This window comes from Hyperolius riggenbachi, chromosome 1 (genome assembly GCF_040937935.1).
Source record: "Hyperolius riggenbachi isolate aHypRig1 chromosome 1, aHypRig1.pri, whole genome shotgun sequence".
Classification (NCBI taxonomy): Eukaryota; Metazoa; Chordata; class Amphibia; order Anura; family Hyperoliidae; genus Hyperolius; species Hyperolius riggenbachi.
The window spans coordinates 532,894,719-532,912,678 of NC_090646.1; the positions used below are offsets into that span (position 1 = coordinate 532,894,719).

General features: G+C 42.4%; 1 protein-coding gene across 4 annotated transcripts in view; it reads left to right on the plus strand.

Moving 5' to 3' along the window:
- The window catches only part of AIFM3 (AIF family member 3), a 108,638-nt gene that overhangs the window by 70,282 nt on the left and 20,396 nt on the right, over nt 1-17,960 (plus strand). For 3 of the 4 annotated variants that reach the window (XM_068271644.1, XM_068271645.1, XM_068271643.1), the window contains exons 11-18: nt 590-720; nt 2,430-2,545; nt 5,547-5,618; nt 9,448-9,511; nt 12,061-12,137; nt 14,087-14,204; nt 16,839-16,937; nt 17,755-17,830. In XM_068271644.1, coding sequence (XP_068127745.1) covers nt 590-720; nt 2,430-2,545; nt 5,547-5,618; nt 9,448-9,511; nt 12,061-12,137; nt 14,087-14,204; nt 16,839-16,937; nt 17,755-17,830 — 753 coding nt within the window. The remainder of the gene's footprint in view (nt 1-589; nt 721-2,429; nt 2,546-5,546; nt 5,619-9,447; nt 9,512-12,060; nt 12,138-14,086; nt 14,205-16,838; nt 16,938-17,754; nt 17,831-17,960) is intronic. The other variant, XR_011029305.1, reaches the window with a different exon arrangement.

A 17,960-nucleotide genomic window follows, 5' to 3' on the forward strand; every position in this document is an offset into this window, starting at 1 on the left:
ACAGAGGTCTAAAGGAGAGGCGAAACTTGTGAGAAGTCCTGGATGCAAGACTAGGAAGAGGTGATCAATATACTGTAGAGGACAGGAGACTGTTGTCCAATGCCTAATGTTTGTAAGGGGTGGTACCTGCAAATTACTGAAGAAATGTATGGAGGGTACAACTTATGGAGAGCTTTATATGAGAGGGTTAGGCGTTTGAACCAGATCCACTGGATAATTGGCAGCCAGTGAATGTATTGCCATAGAGGGGAAGCATCACTCAGAAGAGTAGGGAAAGTCTTGGATTTCTTTAGCTGACCATTGGCATCATTGTTTTTATAAATGGAAAATTCACAAAAATAGGTGATAGTGGCTAAAAAGCCAATTCGACACTAAAACCAAAATGTGCAAAATGAGCTGAGGTACTATGCATATCTCAGTGAAATTGAAATTAAAATTAACTCAGCTTTATAGTGTTAGATTTTTATACATATAAAAAATAAAATAAAAAAATATATAGTGTGTGTGTGTGTATATATATATATATAAAAGAACAGCAAACTAAGGATGTGAAAGATATTTCTGTTTCAGAAACATTGCATTTTTACAGGCCTAAAACTCTGAAATGTAAAGGAAAAGAACTGGATAATGTTTTCACAATCCGAACCCCTGAGGATGCCAACAGGGTGGTGAAGCTGGCGAGTAGCAGGAACGTTGTCATTGTAGGAGCATCTTTCCTAGGTGTGTGGTCTCCTGAATGTTTAATGTATTCTGAGTGTTTGAGTTCACATTAGTGGCCCATATGCAATTAACTTTTTCTCCTGAGTTATCTCCTAGGAGATAATTTTCATCTTCTCTTAAAATTAACTTTTTAGTATTTTACTATTGAAAAAGCACCCAAAAGTTGGTGAAAAAGTGCTATTAAAATTATTTTGAGTATTTTCTTGTTTGCCGAAATTTTATGACAAGAGGTGTGAAATTATCACCTAGGAAAAAAGTGAATTGCATATGGGCCAGTGTCTCTAGGTTAGATTTACTTTAAACTTAATTAACTGAAATAAGCATGAAGCATTCTATGTGGACCATCATCACTCCTTTTTTACAAAATCAGTTTGCCCCGTTGCTGTGCCTGGACATTCCTCTACTCAAAGCAAAAGTTAATTTTGTAGTACAGAAGAAAACTCTCTAAACTATTTCTATACATTGCAAGGATTTCAAAAATGTTTCAATTACTTACCTTTTTCTGTTGTACAATGTACATATGACAGCACTAGCCATCACATAGAGTTCATAGCAGGAAATGTGTAGAGCCTATATACATTATTGACATTTTCGGCTCCCATCTCTTACCCCACAATGACAACTATACTAGTATAATTTTGTTTGGAAGAAGGTTAAGACACTGGCACAAAATGCAGCAGGGACGGATACAACCACACTGGGCTTACCTGAAGCCTGCTCCAATAGTGATCCACAAGTCCAGTAAAAAGAAAGGTGAAAAAGGATGGGCACAGCTGCTAAAATACCCTTTATTTGTGGCTGGATAGACACATATAGGTTACAGCAGTGGGGGGAAGGCGAAGTCTGACAGCTGTTTTGCAGGGACTAGCACTGCTTCATCAGAGACAGATGATGAAGCAGGGCTAGTCCCTGTGAAACAGCTGCCAGCCTTTGTCTTCCCCCACTGCTGTAATCTATATGTGTCTATCCAGCCACAAAAAAAGGGTATTTTAGCAGCTGTGCCCATCTTTTTTCACCTTTATTTTTACTATATTAGTATCATGTTAGAGTTGGGTGTTCTATGTATACTCACATCACATGACCTCTGAAGTTCCAGGAGGAAAATCACACTGGGGCTTCCATCCGAGCCTGTGTTGATTCCACACCATAGCAGCCTGCCTCCAATGGTGATGCCTATGAGTAGAATTGGCGTTCAACAGACTCAACTTCTCCTGTTGCATGGCATGTTGATACATTGGATCTACTCTCAGTATATCAAGCAGGGAGCATATTTCTGCTTTCCCTAAGAAAAAGACCACCCTTTTCATATCACCTCATTGAATTAGATGTACATTAGCAAACTGCAGTGGAATGACGTGCATTCACATTCTTTTAATGTTTCCCGTTTCCTCTGAACCTCTCCATTCCATATGGTTCAGTAGAAAAGTTTCCTGGCATTGCTGTCAGCTGTTACTGAGGTGGGAGTGATTACCCCCTAACACCTTCCCCATGAATGTGAGATTCAGTTTCCCTGTTGAATGGCTGTGCCAATGCAAGAAGCTCAGGGAAACCAGAGGTGTGGAAAAAAAATTGAAAACTAATAAAAGACTGCTGGCTAGGGGGATAATGCATATGCACATGTTGCTGCCTTCCTGCACTGTCTTATAGAATAAGCTATATGGTGTAATTTATGCATGTAGCTTACCATCATTACACCTTCTGCTCACCAGGCATGGAAGTGGCTGCCTACCTGAGCGAGAAGGCCCACTCTGTCTCTGTGGTAGAACTGGAGAACCTTCCATTTAAGAAATTCCTTGGGGAAAAGGTTGGACTTGCAATCATGAAGGTAAGAATTTTATAAACTCTAAATGCTATGTTTTTATAGGGGGTGACTACTTACAATTTATGTGTAAAAATCCCACATCTATACTGCAAGTGTAGAGCTGTAGAGATAAATGATATGATGATTGCTTTCACATTTACCTTTAAAAAATAAATCAGGCAACCAAAGGCATGTTTTTTAAACTTCAAATTTTATTGGAGTTTTTCTCAAATGCTTAGTAAGGTTTACAAACAGTTTTTAAAATTTACATACATCAAGATAATCATTGAAACGCATAGACCTAACTGGTCCTAGATGAACATAAACAGCATACACCAAAACAGGGTAAACCAAAACATGATGCTCCCATTAAAGGCATGTTACAAAGTACACAACACCCTCTTGTATTTGTATGGAGTTGTCCTTTAATAAAGAATTTTATGTGGTGTGCAAAGGTAAGAATTCTTCCTGCCATGAGTCAAGATTGGGATATTGTTTTGTGTATCATCCATTCCAGAAGGACACCTAATGCGAGTAAATTGGGCTGGGGTAGAGGGGTCCTACTCCCATCCAAAGTTTGCTACGGTCCTGGTAATTACTAGTTACCCTACAGGGAGACAACTGGATACACTTTACATTTCAGGCAGAGATGATCAGGAACAACGGTTTCAGCCAAGGAATATCTAAATTGTGTAAATAGTTTAACTTTGATCATTTATGAACTAGCAGAAATTCAGAGTATTCCTTGCAAATCTTGTTTTTAGAGAACATCATAACCTCAAATCTTGTATAACTGTTTTCACTGGGCTTAATTTCCAGGGTAGGTGGATGCAATTAGGGTAGATTTATCAAAACCAGTTCAAGGAAAATGGAGCAAAACAGGTGAAGAAGTAGAGCAGTTGTTCAGAGCAGCCAATCAGAATTATTGAGCTAGGCATCTGCTTCATATATTCATTGATTTTCTACCAACATTCGTTGAATTGATCTTCATAAGTCTGCCCCACTGTATATAACCTATTTACTCTCCTCCTAGTCACCTGACCTGCTCTGAGGTTAGCTGCCTACAACAGTTGGAAGCCAATTTGGACAGTTGGAAGTGCAGACATCATTCAAATGCTTTCAAGAAGTCTCTCAGTGTTCTAAATGATCAGTTTACTGAGTACCTTAAAATTAAATGTATTTGTCCACTCTACCATAAATCTAAAATATTTTTAAACCCCATCCCCTGTTGGCAAAACCATTGTGGTGATTTTTGGCATAAACCTTTCCAAACAACTCTGTGGCCATAACACCTTGTTGCCACGGCCCGCCCCCAGCTCAGCACCACCGATCACAACACAGGTAGCTACAGTGCTTCAGACCTGTTTGGAAAGGCGCCACAGTGCTTTTACCGACAAAGGGGAGTTTTCAGAATATTTTATATGTACGGGCGAGCAAGTGAGTACATTAAATGTTTTAATAGATATAAAGGTGGTCTTGCAAGAGAAATCTGATAGATTTTACCACTTGATCGATTATCTACAAAAATCAAACCAATATACCATACATTAAGATTGAGTTTTCTGAAAAATCTGATCTTCCTAACAAATCTGTTCTTTCTTATACAATTGATTGTATTTATTGAAAAAATGGAAAATTGATTGATTTGATCAATTTGATTGTATCATGTACGGCCACCTTTAGGTACACATTAAATTGATTATTTGGAAGTCCTCTTTCGGTGGCATTGTGGCAAACAACTGAGCAAAGAAAATGTGCCTATTTTTTATTGTCAGCTATTTGCTTTAGTTGCACTCAATAAATTTGGTTTAGTTGGCGACTATGCGTTTGTGATGAACGGTTTATGCCAGGGCAGGCGAATCCTGAGGCATAGAAGACATTCTGTAGGGTGGTAGCTTCACAAACAGGAGTGCTCACCTATTTTGGCTGTACATTCCAGATTGTGATATGGAGAGAGAAGTCTGGGTCATATGAAACATGTTGTGAGGATTGCTAAAAAGGTAATGAATTAACATTTGTGCTCTTTCTGACACATTCATTTGTAATATGATAAGATAAACACTAGTATGCACGGTCTCAATCTCACTTAGAAGTAACCTTTGTTTTCTATCTTTATTTTTTTATTTCACTGTAACAGTTAATATTCCAGGGCACTAAATGGCAGTTTCTCTACAATCGTACTGTAGCTTAACTCTCACTGATAAATAATAACAAATCATGAAATCCATTATGGCTCACAAACACTTCTGAATCCAGGGAATAGGTAAACAGTTCAACCAAAAGTTCAAAATGTTGTGTGTGGGAGCTGCATAAAACTGTGGTCATTAACCAGAGACAGTCAAAACTTTCAATTTAGATTTAACCTTTAAAATCAAAATAAGATTATGGGACTCCAGGACAGTCATATTTAGTATTGGGACTATGTCATCAGTTTACGTTCACTTTTTTAAGAGAAAAGTTCTCACTGTGCATGTGTGCATATGACTGCATATACCTGATCACTAACTTTCTAGCCTTTCACCAACCTGCACTGTGTTCTGATTTGACCCAGGGTGGGATCCACATTTTTGCCACCTAATTGAAGAACATTTTAAAATATTCAGACTAGGTTTTCTGAATCACGTATGTGCTTCAACCTTTGTGATTGCTCCCTAAGGGTAGAGTTCTAACGATCGCAAACGCTGCAATGTAAATACTCCCATAGGGGGCCACTGCATTAATTATTTGCTGATTGGCAATCACAACGGAATCACCCGTGGTTTTAAACAGCCTTGAATTTCCTTGTGGACTGAAAATGCCAATATTATTGAACATACAAATTACTGTCCATCAGCAGGGCACATATTGTAATGTCTTCATATCTCTGCATCGATTTGTTGGTGGGGAAGCCAATTAACATACCTCTATGTTATTGAGTTGTGAGAGGAAACTGAGGCACTGAAAAAAAGCCTGGACAAACTCCATGCAGATAGAGTCCTCGTCATGATTGGAACATGGAACTGCATGTTGTATCTTTTTATTTCAGATGTTTGAAAGCAACCGGGTGAAGTTTTACATGCAGACAGAAGTTTCCGAGTTGAGAGAACAAGAAGGAAAGGTAATGACAATACAAGATTCGATTCTGGTCTATGAAAACACTGAATGAATGATGTGCTTATAAGCAGGAAAATAGGGTATTTTTATTCCCTCATAAACACACTAAAAACAAGCAACACCTCGCCCTCCCCCTTTCCAAAAACAAAAAAAAAACAGACTTGGGTTGTTCAGTACCTAGGTTTTCAACATATGCTAAATGTATTCTGTACTTGGGTTGATTTTTGGGGGTACGTGAGCGTACAGGGCCAGATTTACCATAAGGCACTGTAGGCATTTGCCTACAGGAGCTTGATGATGGAAAGGTGGCTCACTCTCCTCCCTGAGTGCCTCTCTCCCTCGTTCCCTATGCAGCGTCCCGAGCAGAGTGTAAATGAGAGGTTACTCACCTGGCTCTCGGCATTCCACTGACCAGATCTCCATTCAGTCAGGGGCACCTCTAGCTACTTAAAGGAGTACTGCAGGGGGGTAGGGGGAAAAGAGTTGAACTTACCTGGGGCTTTTAATGGTCCCCCGCAGATGTCCTATGCCTGCGCAGGAACTCACCGATGCTCCAGCCCCGCCTCCGGTTCACTTCCGGAATTTGCGACTTTAAAGTCGGAAAACCACTGCGCCTGCGCGGCCGCACCCTCACTCCCGCTGACGTCACCAGGAGTCTAATGCACAGGTCCAGTACGGCCTGCGCCTGCGCAGTACGCTCCTGGTGATGTCAGTGGGAGCGAGGGGCAGTGGTTTTCTGACTTTAAAGTCTGAAATTCCAGAAGTGAACTGGAGGCGGGGACGGAGCATGGGTGAGTGGTTGTGCGGGCACAGGATGTCTCCGGGGGACCATCAGAAGCCCCGGGTAAGTTCAACTCTTTTTTCCCCTAACCCCCCTACAGTAGTACTTTAATACTGAGGTTCCTCTAGCTACCTAATACTTGTAGCTAGTACTCTAGCTACTTAATATTGAGGGTACCTCTGGTAACCTATTGGGAGAATCTGTACTCTAAAATTCTTACAATAAAAAGCATACCATTCTATTCATGATTGTAATGATCTTCTCAGCTGTCTGCACGGCAGACAGCTGTTTGACCATTCTTTAGGTCTGAGGTCTGAGGTCTTTAGGTCTCTGGAAAAGAGACCTGTCTTCACTCTGCAAGTTTCAGAGTTGCTCTGCTGGTGAGGAATTTGCATCGACTTGTCATGCAAATTGCCTAGCTGCTTCCTCTGATGGCTTGCAGTATAAATACCATTTCTTCCCAGAATTCCCTGCTGGTCATGATGGTTTGTTCCTGCTAACTTACCTGGAGTCTCAGCCTTTGCTAACTGTTTGCTAAGATTATCTTAAAGTAATTCCTTGGGAGTGCACTAGGCATCCCTTCTAGCGTAGTCAGGTTGTACTATCTGTACTGCCTTGTATTGTCTATCTGTTGCGATTGTCTTGTCGCCAGCGGCGGTCGACAGGAAATCATTCTGTCTGTGGGGATCGCATTTACCCTAGCGGTAGTGGCGGTGGTTCCTTCTGTACTCTGTTTTAGGGGTACAAGCCAGAGCAGCGGTTGCTACTGGTTTCTCCATCTGTCTGTCTGCCTGGATTGCATCCGCCCTAGCGGTAGTGGCGGTGGTTCCTTCTGTACTCTGTCTGGGAGTGTAGGCCAGAGCTGCGGTTGCTACTGGCTACTCCTTCTGTCTGTCTTGTCTTGAACGAACGCTTGCTGTAGGCTCGGTGAGGTAACCGTTTAGCAAGCGTTCGTGTTCTCTATTCGTTTTCGTGTTACATTGGTTAGTTAGGGTTGGCGTGCTTTGTCTCTGTTGCGCTTTTCGTGCCGAGACCGCGCCATTAGCGTGCTTTGTCGCTGATGTGCTTTTCGCGCGACGACCGTGCTTAGCGAGTGCGTTTGTTATTTTCCTTGGCGTTCTGATCTTGTTATTTGCTGTGTCTTTCTTGCTACACTTGTGCTCTGTCTTACTCGGTCTTGTGTCACTATTGGCAATCGCCACTCTTGCGATTGCGTTCCCACTTGGTTTCCGCTGTTGTGTGTTCCCCGTCGCCGGGTAGCGACTAGATTGGTGGACACCCATACATTCTGTCTCTGTGCTCACTTTCTCTCTACAGGTGCATTGCACCAAAGCTGGGTTCTGTCGTTTAATACACTTGTGGAGTACTTCCGCAGTGTCAGCGCACATCTTGTGCGCTGACCACGGAGATAATTCCACAATCATTACAATGATGTTCTCCTGGGCCCCTCTGTGCTGTTTCTGCCACTCCCTGCTGCAATCCTGGCTTGTAATTGCCATTTTTATGCAGTGTTTAAAAACAAAAAACATGTCTTCTAACCAGAGTGAGAACAGCTCACTGTGTGACTCATGCAGAGCTTGGAGAGGGTGTGTATAGCTTCTGCCAATGACAAGCAGTGCTGCACATTCCACACATTCCAGCCTGAGCCCGACAGAGGAGAGAAGATAAGATTTATTACAGAGACAGTGCAACTAGAAAAGGCTGCAGTAAGACAGACCACATTAGAACAGGGATAGGAACTTATAGTATAGAAGAAATAAGGCTCAAAACTTTGTTACAGAGTCTTTTTAAGGGACACTTGTAGCTACTTATGATGGGCAAGGGAAGTAAGGGAGAAGTGACAGACAGCCAGCACACTTGCGGTGCGGTTCGTCAGGTATTTGTAGGCTCATGGAGGGCAAAGTCTAGGGTGCTAGGACATATGTGCCTATAGGCTCCAGTGGGCCTGTGAATCTTTTACAGTTACGTTTGGTATTATAAAAATGCAGTATGTTATTCACAATAGGGGGGTACTGTACTCAGCAGACCCGTTTTTAGGATGAGTGAGACAAGTCACTCCCTGGGGTGAAGTGGGGGTAGGTGATCAGCAGGTCCATGCAGCGCATGCAGTGGAACAAAAGGGTGAAAACTAAAAACAGAGAATCCTGTGTAAACTTTGCCTGCAAAGGGAAAATACTGAAAACTAGTGGGTGGCTGTGTTCTTTAGACCCTAATGTAATATTTATTGAAAAAACAAATATGCCTGGGTGTCTATACAGCACCGTTCTCTGCAACGTCACCTGCAGGACTGAGCTAGATCTGATGGGTGACACTAATTGTGTGTGTGTATGCACAGTATAAGAGGATTGTTCAGCCTGCCTGACTGTGTAGTGTAGCAAAGGTGTGCGAATCGCAAAACTGACTACACAAAATTATAAATCCATTAGCAGATGAAACAGGGCCTAAGTACTGTAGTATTTCCTAGTATTGCAGATTAATTTTATTGCTTATTAAATTGTCACTTATTAATATTCAAGAAGTTTTTAAATCAGGATGATACCATTTATTGGCTAACTAAAAATGAATAAAAATAAGCAAGCTTTCGGCCTTTCAGCCTTCGTCGGGCTTATATCCTGTTAGTTTGCAGGCTGGTGGTACAGACAGCTTATATACATGCAACATCAAAAGGGAAAAGAGATATTTTTTTCAAGCATAAATACATGCCATCCTTCAACAGCACCCCTTCAATGGCACATCTGACAGAGGCTGTATTTTCCCATGCCTGAACAGCAGCTGCTAATGTGTACACTGGTGTTTCAGTAAGGCTGGACAAGCACTGTAGGTGAACAGGGCATGTTCTAATCAGCCTCTCCACACGGAAAGCCGCTGTGACACCAGAGGCCACTTCTACAACATTGCTTAGCAAGGTTCAGTGAGCCCTATTAGCAAATGTCACTCAGACTGTGGTAAATGCAGTCTCTGCCAGAAGGGGCACAGGTCCTCCTGTTAAACAGTTATGAGCATGTTCCTGCAAATGTTCATGTTTCATTGACTCAACGTCTTGTCTTTCTAGCTGAAAGAAGTGGTGCTGAAGAGCGGGAAGGTCCTGAGAGCTGATGTGTGCGTGATCGGAATAGGTAAGACTGGAAATAGTTTCTCTGTGTCCAATCTGGTGTGCATTCACAAAGTTCATCATTTTTTATGCTCACTTAAAGGAAATTGGAAACTGGAATTACATTGTCAAGTTCAGGCACAGTATTTCTAAGCATATATATGCTAAGAGCAGCTCAAGGCGCACAGTGACGTTCGATACAGGTGACAATCAAACTTGTAGGCAAAGGCCAGGCAATGTTCATACACAAAGGCAGTTTGATAATCACACCTAGCAGAGTAGCACACAAGTGACTAAACGCTATCATGGCTGAAGATGCACTCTATGGGCAAAACTTTATTGGGGCACACACATTCCTGTACATGTGCTTTCGCTTGGAAACGCTGGCTAGGTGAGTTCCTAAAAAGGAGTAAGGTGTTGCAGTTGGTCTAGGTGAGACTGAAGCACAGTTAAGGGCTCATTCCCACCAAATGCGCTTCTGTACGCTTTTTTCAGCAACATGTATCTGTTAACATTATGTGCTCAAAAAAAGCGGACAGAAGCGCACGAAGTGTGAATGAGGCCTAAGGCCTCGTTCACATCATACGCGCTTCCGTGCGGATATGGAATCGCGTATAATGTGCTGAAACGCAGGAACGGCAGAAGGGCATAGACTGCCTTTCTACCATTCACATCTACCGCGCTGCGCAGCAGTACGATGCGCTGGGAAGTGCTTGCGTACTGCTGCCTGCATTTTGCCTGCACCGCAGAGCTGATCCCATCACTGTCAATGGATGGGATCAGCAGCGCAGCGGGCAGCGGCGCAGATGGCGTGCGATCGGATGCGCTGCGTTCCGATCGCACAGCCATCTGCGTTGGCTTGATGTGAACGAGGCCTGACTCATTTGGGACGGTCGCCTCTGGTCCCTTTAAGGACCAGAACTGTTAATTAACAACCAGAGCTAGGTATTGACATATATTCATATGTCCCTTAACCACTTGAGGACCGCAGTGTTAAACCCCCCTAAAGACCAGGCCATTTTTCACAAAAAGGGCCACTGCAGTTTTAAGGCCTCGCTGCAGGGCCGCACAACACAGCACACAAGTGATTCTCCCCCCCCCCCCCCTTTTCTCCCTACCAACAGAGCTTTCTGTTGGTGGGGTCTGATCATTCCCCCAGTGGTTTTTTCCCCCCAAATATTTATGTTATTATTTTTCTAATAAATGTGCTTATTTTTTTTTATTTTTTTTAATCCCCACCCTCCCCCCACCAGCCAATCACTGTGATTGGCTGTCATAGGATTCAGCCTACGACAGCGGATCACCCCTGAGCCAATGGAGGGGACAGCCGTGTCACACGGCTGTCCCCAGTACAGTGCTGCCTTAGATCGCAGCGATATACAGGTCTGTTTGTTTCGCCGTCTAACAGTCTCCGAGCGGCAATTGCCCCAAGGACCTTACACAGATCCTGGGGCTGCCGCCGTGTCCACGCCCATCGGCGTGACACGGTCGGCAAAAGGTTAGAGGGCTCAAGTAGCAATTACAACCATAAGAGAAGGTGACCTTAAACAGGGACTGATTGGCTCACACTGATCAGGAGGTCAGGAGCCAATTAAAACAGCTCATGACCGATACGAGGAAACTCAGCTATCACATGTCAGCCGAGTTTACGTCCTCCAGGAACAGCGATCGGCTCGGGACCGCGGTAAGGGCTCTTTCACAGTGCGACGTTAAAGTCGCACGTTATAAAATACTTTAATAACGCAGAGTAACGCACAGCAATGCAAAGTCTGTGCGACATTCACAGTGCGCACCTTTCGTTAGTGTGTAACGTGTAGCGTTATTAAAAAGTGCTGCATGCTGCGCGTTTAGCAATGTATCTGCTGCGTTACTTGTGTTGCACATGCTCAGTAATGTTTTTTACCCTTTTTTAAAATGTTCCGCATGCGCCGTTTTCGTTCCATAGTAAATACATTTTGTAACGTGCGGCTTTAACGTTGCACTGTGAAAGTGTGCATGCGTTGCGTTAGGGCCACGTTGTGCGACCTTAATGTTGTATCAAACGCAACATCCCACTGTGTAAGTAGCCTTAGAGTTAGTGAGCTACAGATGCGGCGTAGATATTACTTACTACGGTCCAAATCCAGTTAAGAATGGACAGTGCATAATGGTCATATGGGTAACACCAGCTTCCCCTCCTCATCCAGTGTGTATTTGGCTGGTGAAGTAGAGGCGAATAACACTACAGAAAGTAATAAAGATGCAAAGGTTGATGAGTGTAGCTAAATTAAGCATCTTGAACATTGTCAGGGTACCGACGCACTCAATATGTAATGTATGGCACTTATGAAGAGATATAAGCCTAGATCTCTGTATTTAGCTACAGTATATGAGGTAAGTATAACATAGACATTTCTACCATCTGCATATCAATGCAAGACAAAAATAAATAGAAATCATGCAGGAAAAACAACACTATCAATCCATTTTCTCTATGCACGATTATCCAAGGGATTTTGAGGGGCATTATATGGACCCACTGTCCGGGAGATTTAACACGTTTGATTTTCTCTAATGAAAAATAATCTTTTTCAGGTGCAAGTCCTACTACAGGTTTCCTGAAACAGAGCGGGGTTGCCATTGATGCCAAAGGATACATTCCTGTTAACAAGGTACTATTTCTTAAAGCTGCATTTTCTACTATATAGTTTCCACGGTTGACAACATTGTTCCCTCAGTGAGTGAAAGCCACCACCTCACCCTTAAAGCGGTATTGTCACCATAAAAATCGAATTTCAACAGCAACTGGTCTGAGTGTATTAAGGGATAAAGATGCTAATCCTGCATTCAAAACTTTTTTTGCTGTTATGGTTTGGAGTTATTACATACTTTAGGAGCACTGGCCCTAGTGCCAAACAGTGCCAAAAAGTTGAATGCTGGGAGTTCTTTTGAATGCTGGGAGTTCTTTTTATCTATAATATATTCCTTCTCTTCCATTTATTTCCCTGCCTAGCTGATCACTTGTGTTTACAAGCAAGGCTGAGGTGACTCAGTGAATGGATGTGTAAATAAAAAAAAGACTCTGGGAGGAGGGCAGCTAATGAATACACAATGAGCAAGAGAAGGGAGGGGGGGAACAAGAGTCAGAGAGCATATGATGTCAGCATTAGCTTGGCAAGATAGCCACTGCCTAGACTAGGATTCTCTGCTTTTCCTTTGTAAAATTCACAGGAATCATTACGTGGATAGCACAATACATCTGTTATGTAAGTAGAAGTAGTATTTATTTACTTATATATGTGTTTTTTATTTCTAGGTTAGCATGGGTGTCGCTTGTTCTTTAAGACGGGCACTCACCCTTAATAAACTCATATAAGTGACTGGTGTACGGAGGGAGAATGTTTGTTGCAGGCAGGGGGTGGCCTCAATACTCCAGAAGCACCGTGGACCCACCTGGCAGGGGTCATTTATGAAGGGTGAGTGCCCCATCTTAAGAGTGAGGTGGTGGGGGTCACTCACTGAGGGAATACTACCTGCATGATTTATCCTCTATGCCAGTGTTTCCCAAACCTGTCCTCGTGACTCCCCAACGGTGCATGTTTTGTAGGCAGCCTCCCCTATGTACAGGTGGGGTAATTAGTGTCTCAGCTAGGTGGATTCCATGTAGCTGATACCCTAATTACCCCACCTGCAGGATAAATCATGCAGGTAGTATTCCTTCAGCGAGTGACCCCCACCACCTCACCCTTAAGACGCGGCACTCACCCTTAATAAATGACCCCCTGCCAGGTGGGGTTTATGAGAAGAGAGCTTTTTTAATATGAACTTTTGCATTGCCTGAATATTTATTCTAGGAGCCCTCCACCGTTTAATAACCCTAAAGTGTTTGTCAGCACAGTGTTTTCATTGTATATTCTATCACAGATAGGCAGCTGTGTTTTTAAGAGAGAAGATGGCAGTCTTCATATTCCATTCACATCAGGTTACTTTATAGTTCCTATATATTTGGAAGTTGGCACACAAGTAGCAAAGTTAGAATTTATATTCTGTTTAAAGTTTTATATTTTTTTAAATACATTTTATATGGAAACCAGTGGTGTAGCTAGACATTATAGGGCCCCATAGCAACATTTTTATTGAGCCATCATATCTAGGCACTCTTAAGCAATTCCACCTGCCCCTACCCCATGGATATGATTTGAGTGGTCAATTTACATTCTCATGCAATGCACACTGTGTATAGTCCATGAACACTGAGACAAAGTCAGAGGATGGAGGAAAAAAGCAAACTTAATAGTGAACACATAAAGTACCATCTGCCCCCCCCCCCCCCCTCTTCTTCAGTGCTCCATAGCAGTTGCTATGGCTGCTATGGCTATTACTACGCCCCTGAGTAGCCCATTTCAGCCAATTAGATTTCAGGTCACAAAGATCCAATCATTTCTGGCTGCTTGTTGCTGGCCTTGTTGAAAAACACTGTGTATTTTCATACATTGCCTACAGAAAACATAAGAAGCTACTGGGGTCATACTTGATATTACATTGTAATCTGAAACAGTAAGTAGCTGAACCTAGTAGTCACACTTGTCTAATGAATTACCGGTACACTTTTTGTTTCCAGATGATGCAGACAAACATTCCTGGTGTCTTTGCTGCAGGGGATGTTGTGACTTTCCCTTTAGCTTTCCGCAATAACAAGAAAGTCAATGTACCTCACTGGCAGATGGCACATATGCAAGGTAACATCCGAATGAAGCAACTTAAGCCAATGAGTTGTTAAGAATGTTTGGAACTGTAAAACAGCAATTCAAGAGCATATGCAATGGTTGTGAATGTAAGTTATGGCGTGCTCTGAGGTCTGAGGTATAGTACAGGAGGAGCTAAGGTCATACCACTTGCCCTCGGTCATCACAACTATGACATTCTGTAACTTGTACCTTCCTTATCTTCATTATTCACTTAGAATTTGCTCTGTAATAAAGATAGTAAAAAAGATATAAACAGTCACTCTATCTCTTACAGTATCTCTAAACGCTGCTTATATATTTTAAAATATGCAGAAAACAATTACTAGTTCCGCATAGTAGTAATTTTTCAGATAAATGTTGAATTATTAATGCGGAAGTTCAGACTGTTGTGAAATTAATTTTGCATGTAATCTGTAATTCCGCCCTTTTCATGGCCATAGACTTTAATGCATTTATGTGAAAAAGCGAAAATGTGTTTTCTCATAAGTGAAAATTTGTTTTCTTATGCCCCATATACTTCAATGCATTTGTGCAAAATCTGCACACATTTTAAAGAAAAATAGCCACTATACCTGTAGCAGTGCTGACTTTTAAATTCAAGTTGAAAATCCAGATGAAATCAGACTGCAAGTTCCTCCAGCAAGTTGTTTAACTATTCCCCTTGGGCTGAGTTCAGGAGTCTGCTGGAGATGGACAGAGCTCAAATTTAAAGAGACTCTGAAGCGAGAATAAATCTTGCTTCAGAGCTCATAGTTACGCGCCGCTAAACGGGGTCCCTTCACCCCCAAACCCCCCACTGCAACACTTGGTCGCAGGCTTGGTCGCTCCTGGAGGCAGGGCTAACGGCTGCAGCCCTGCCTCCATTCACGTCTATCAGCCGCGCATTGCCGCCTCTCCCCCGCCCCTCTCAGTGAAGGAAGACTGAGAGGGGCGGGGGAGAGGCGGAGATACGCGCTGACAGACGCGCGTGGGGCAGGGCTGCGGCGGTTAGCCCTGCCCCAACCAGGAAGCGCTCCCCCGCATTACGGAGGGGATTTGGGGGGACAGGGACCTTCGTAAAGCCGTGGGATAGCGGCGGTTTAGCAGGGGCACACGTGCCCCTGCTATATACGAGGTCTGAAGCGAGATTTATTCTCGCTTCAGACTCTCTTTAAGTAATGCATAAGTCATTCTCCCTTATATAATTATTTTGTTCATTTTTTTTTAACTCACGAGAAATGCTAATTGCCGCTATAATGTCTTAAGTAACCCATACACTGGGTCGAATTCCCGCCGATACACAGCAGATTCGTTCACTGTGATCGAATCTGCTGTGAAATCGTTAACCCAAACGCTGACCGATAGACTGATTGGGATCCGACATTGGTCAATTCAGTCGATCGCTCCCGACGGAACATTTTGCTCGATCGTTGGCGGGTTGGGTGCGTGTCGCTAGCAGTGTTAAATTTGGCAATGGGCGACGCATCATAGCGGCAGCAATAACATGACCTGTCCGGCGCGAGTTCCCGCAGTCCTTGCTGTCTTAATTTCATCTCCATCTCCTCTTCAGTTCTTGTCGCGTCCTGTGACTAGCTGAGGTTCAAACAGTAGAGCGCCCTCTACTGTATGAACTTTTGCTAGTCACAGGACGCGACAGGAAGGGAAGAGGGGAAGAAGTAAGGACAGTATGAATCCCGTGGACTTGCGCCGGCCAGACAGGTGATGTATTGCTGCTGGCCGGGGTAGCCCGAATGCAGGAGGCCAGGGGAAGGTGAGGCAAGCAGCAGCTCCACAGGATTTGAATCGGTTTCATGCTGAAATGTATTCAAACCCTTGGGCAAAATTAGATCCCTCTTTGATGAGATTATATCTGAGAGGGATCTATCTGTTGGTCGATCTGGTGGCCATCTATTAGTGTATGGCCACCTTTAAGGGGGGTTGATGCACGAAGCAGCAGTAATATTGCTGTGCACAGACAGGGCATGGCAATATTACTGGTACTAACGCCAGCAATGTACCGCATGTAAGTTAGGATCACACTGCTTACATCATTAATCAGAAGGCTGTTTTATTAATTATTAAAGTGACGCTGAAGCGAAAAAAACCCCTATGATATAATGAATTGTATGTGTAGTACGGATAATTAATAGAACGTTAGTAGCAAAGAAAAGAGTCTCATAGTTTTATTTTCAGTTATATAGCTTTTTTTTATAACACTGCATTATTCTCTAATATATGCAGTTTTCATACTACACTCTGTATTTTAAACTATGAAACAGAGCAGAGCTAATGACCTTTTTAACCATCTCTGCACTAAAATCTTATCTGAAGTTGTCTTTCACTGTATAAGTGCTTCAGAATATAGCACTGCTCTCTGACTAGATTAGTCGGAGAGCTCAGAGAAGCTCTTTTGCATAGATAACAAGTGAAGTTTCTTAACTTTTCTTGTACTGGAAAACAATATGAGACTGTTTTCTTTGCTACACATGTTCTATTTCTTAGCTGTACTACACATACAGTTCCTTATACTATAAGTTTATTTTCACTTCAGATTTCCCTTAAAAGCAGAGCCATACTTTTATTGAATGCATCCTGGAATAACTTCTTTAATTTTTAACCCATGACAAATTTATTTTGGGAATCCAGGTCGTATAGCAGCACTGAACATGCTTGCACAAGGTACTGAAATCAACACAGTTCCATACCTGTGGACAGCCATGTTTGGAAAGAGTATACGGTATGCAGGTAAAACGATTATTGAATTCATGTAGTGATAAAAGTGTCTCTATAGTCACCAGTGATCATTATGAGGGGTAGAGAATGGGGGCTGTATGTGATGAGGGCAGGGGGCAGAGCGAGACTGACCAGGGAATCTAGTGAAGAGCAGTGACATTTCATTCTGTTTATATCAAGCATGCATTCATCTGTGGAGAAGTTTCTAAACTCAGTTTGTATTGTATTTTTGTTCAAATATCTTGAATCGTATCTTGACACAGTGGCCAACTTGGGGGTCTGGCCATAACATATACAAATTTAAAGAGGTCACACAGGTGCCCATTACCAGATTTTTGTACTATTTTATTTTCTAATGGTGGTCCTATTACCTTGTCAGTTTCCAACCAAGTCAGTCATCTCTGGCCCTTTTTTGCCATCCTTGATGCTAATCTATATCCTGTCCATATCTTTCCTATCTTGTACCTGTGCTCTCCACATCACCCTTGTTACTTGCCTTGTAGCCTCACACCTACATAGTTCCAGAGTCCACTGTCTAGCTGACAACAATGATGTGATTGTAGCGACATCATTGTCAAGTCTACTGTCATTTTATGGTTCAGTTGGGAGAATTCTCGGCTTATCTTTTAGAATACATGACTAGGATTGTATAAAACTATGAAGGGTGTTACAGTATATTGGTTTTAGGCATACACAAATTTACCTAGTAGATTGTAGGGATCAGTAAATCTTTCTATATTAGTTCATATTCCATAGATTAGGGTAAAATAATGACAATATTATCTATATATTTTTCTTTACATTATTGATTACTTTTTCTTTATTTTAGGCAATGGGGAGGGGTTTGATGATGTCATAATTCAAGGGGACATCGAGGAGTTAAAATTTGTGGCATTCTATACGCGGTAAGATAGTAGTTTAGCATAATAGTATGTGAATTTTTCAAATAATAAAAATCTGTCTCACTGAATAATTCGTAAGATACAGCATCCTTCTTATTATGCAGGAATCCATTTTACTTGTAGTACATTGCTT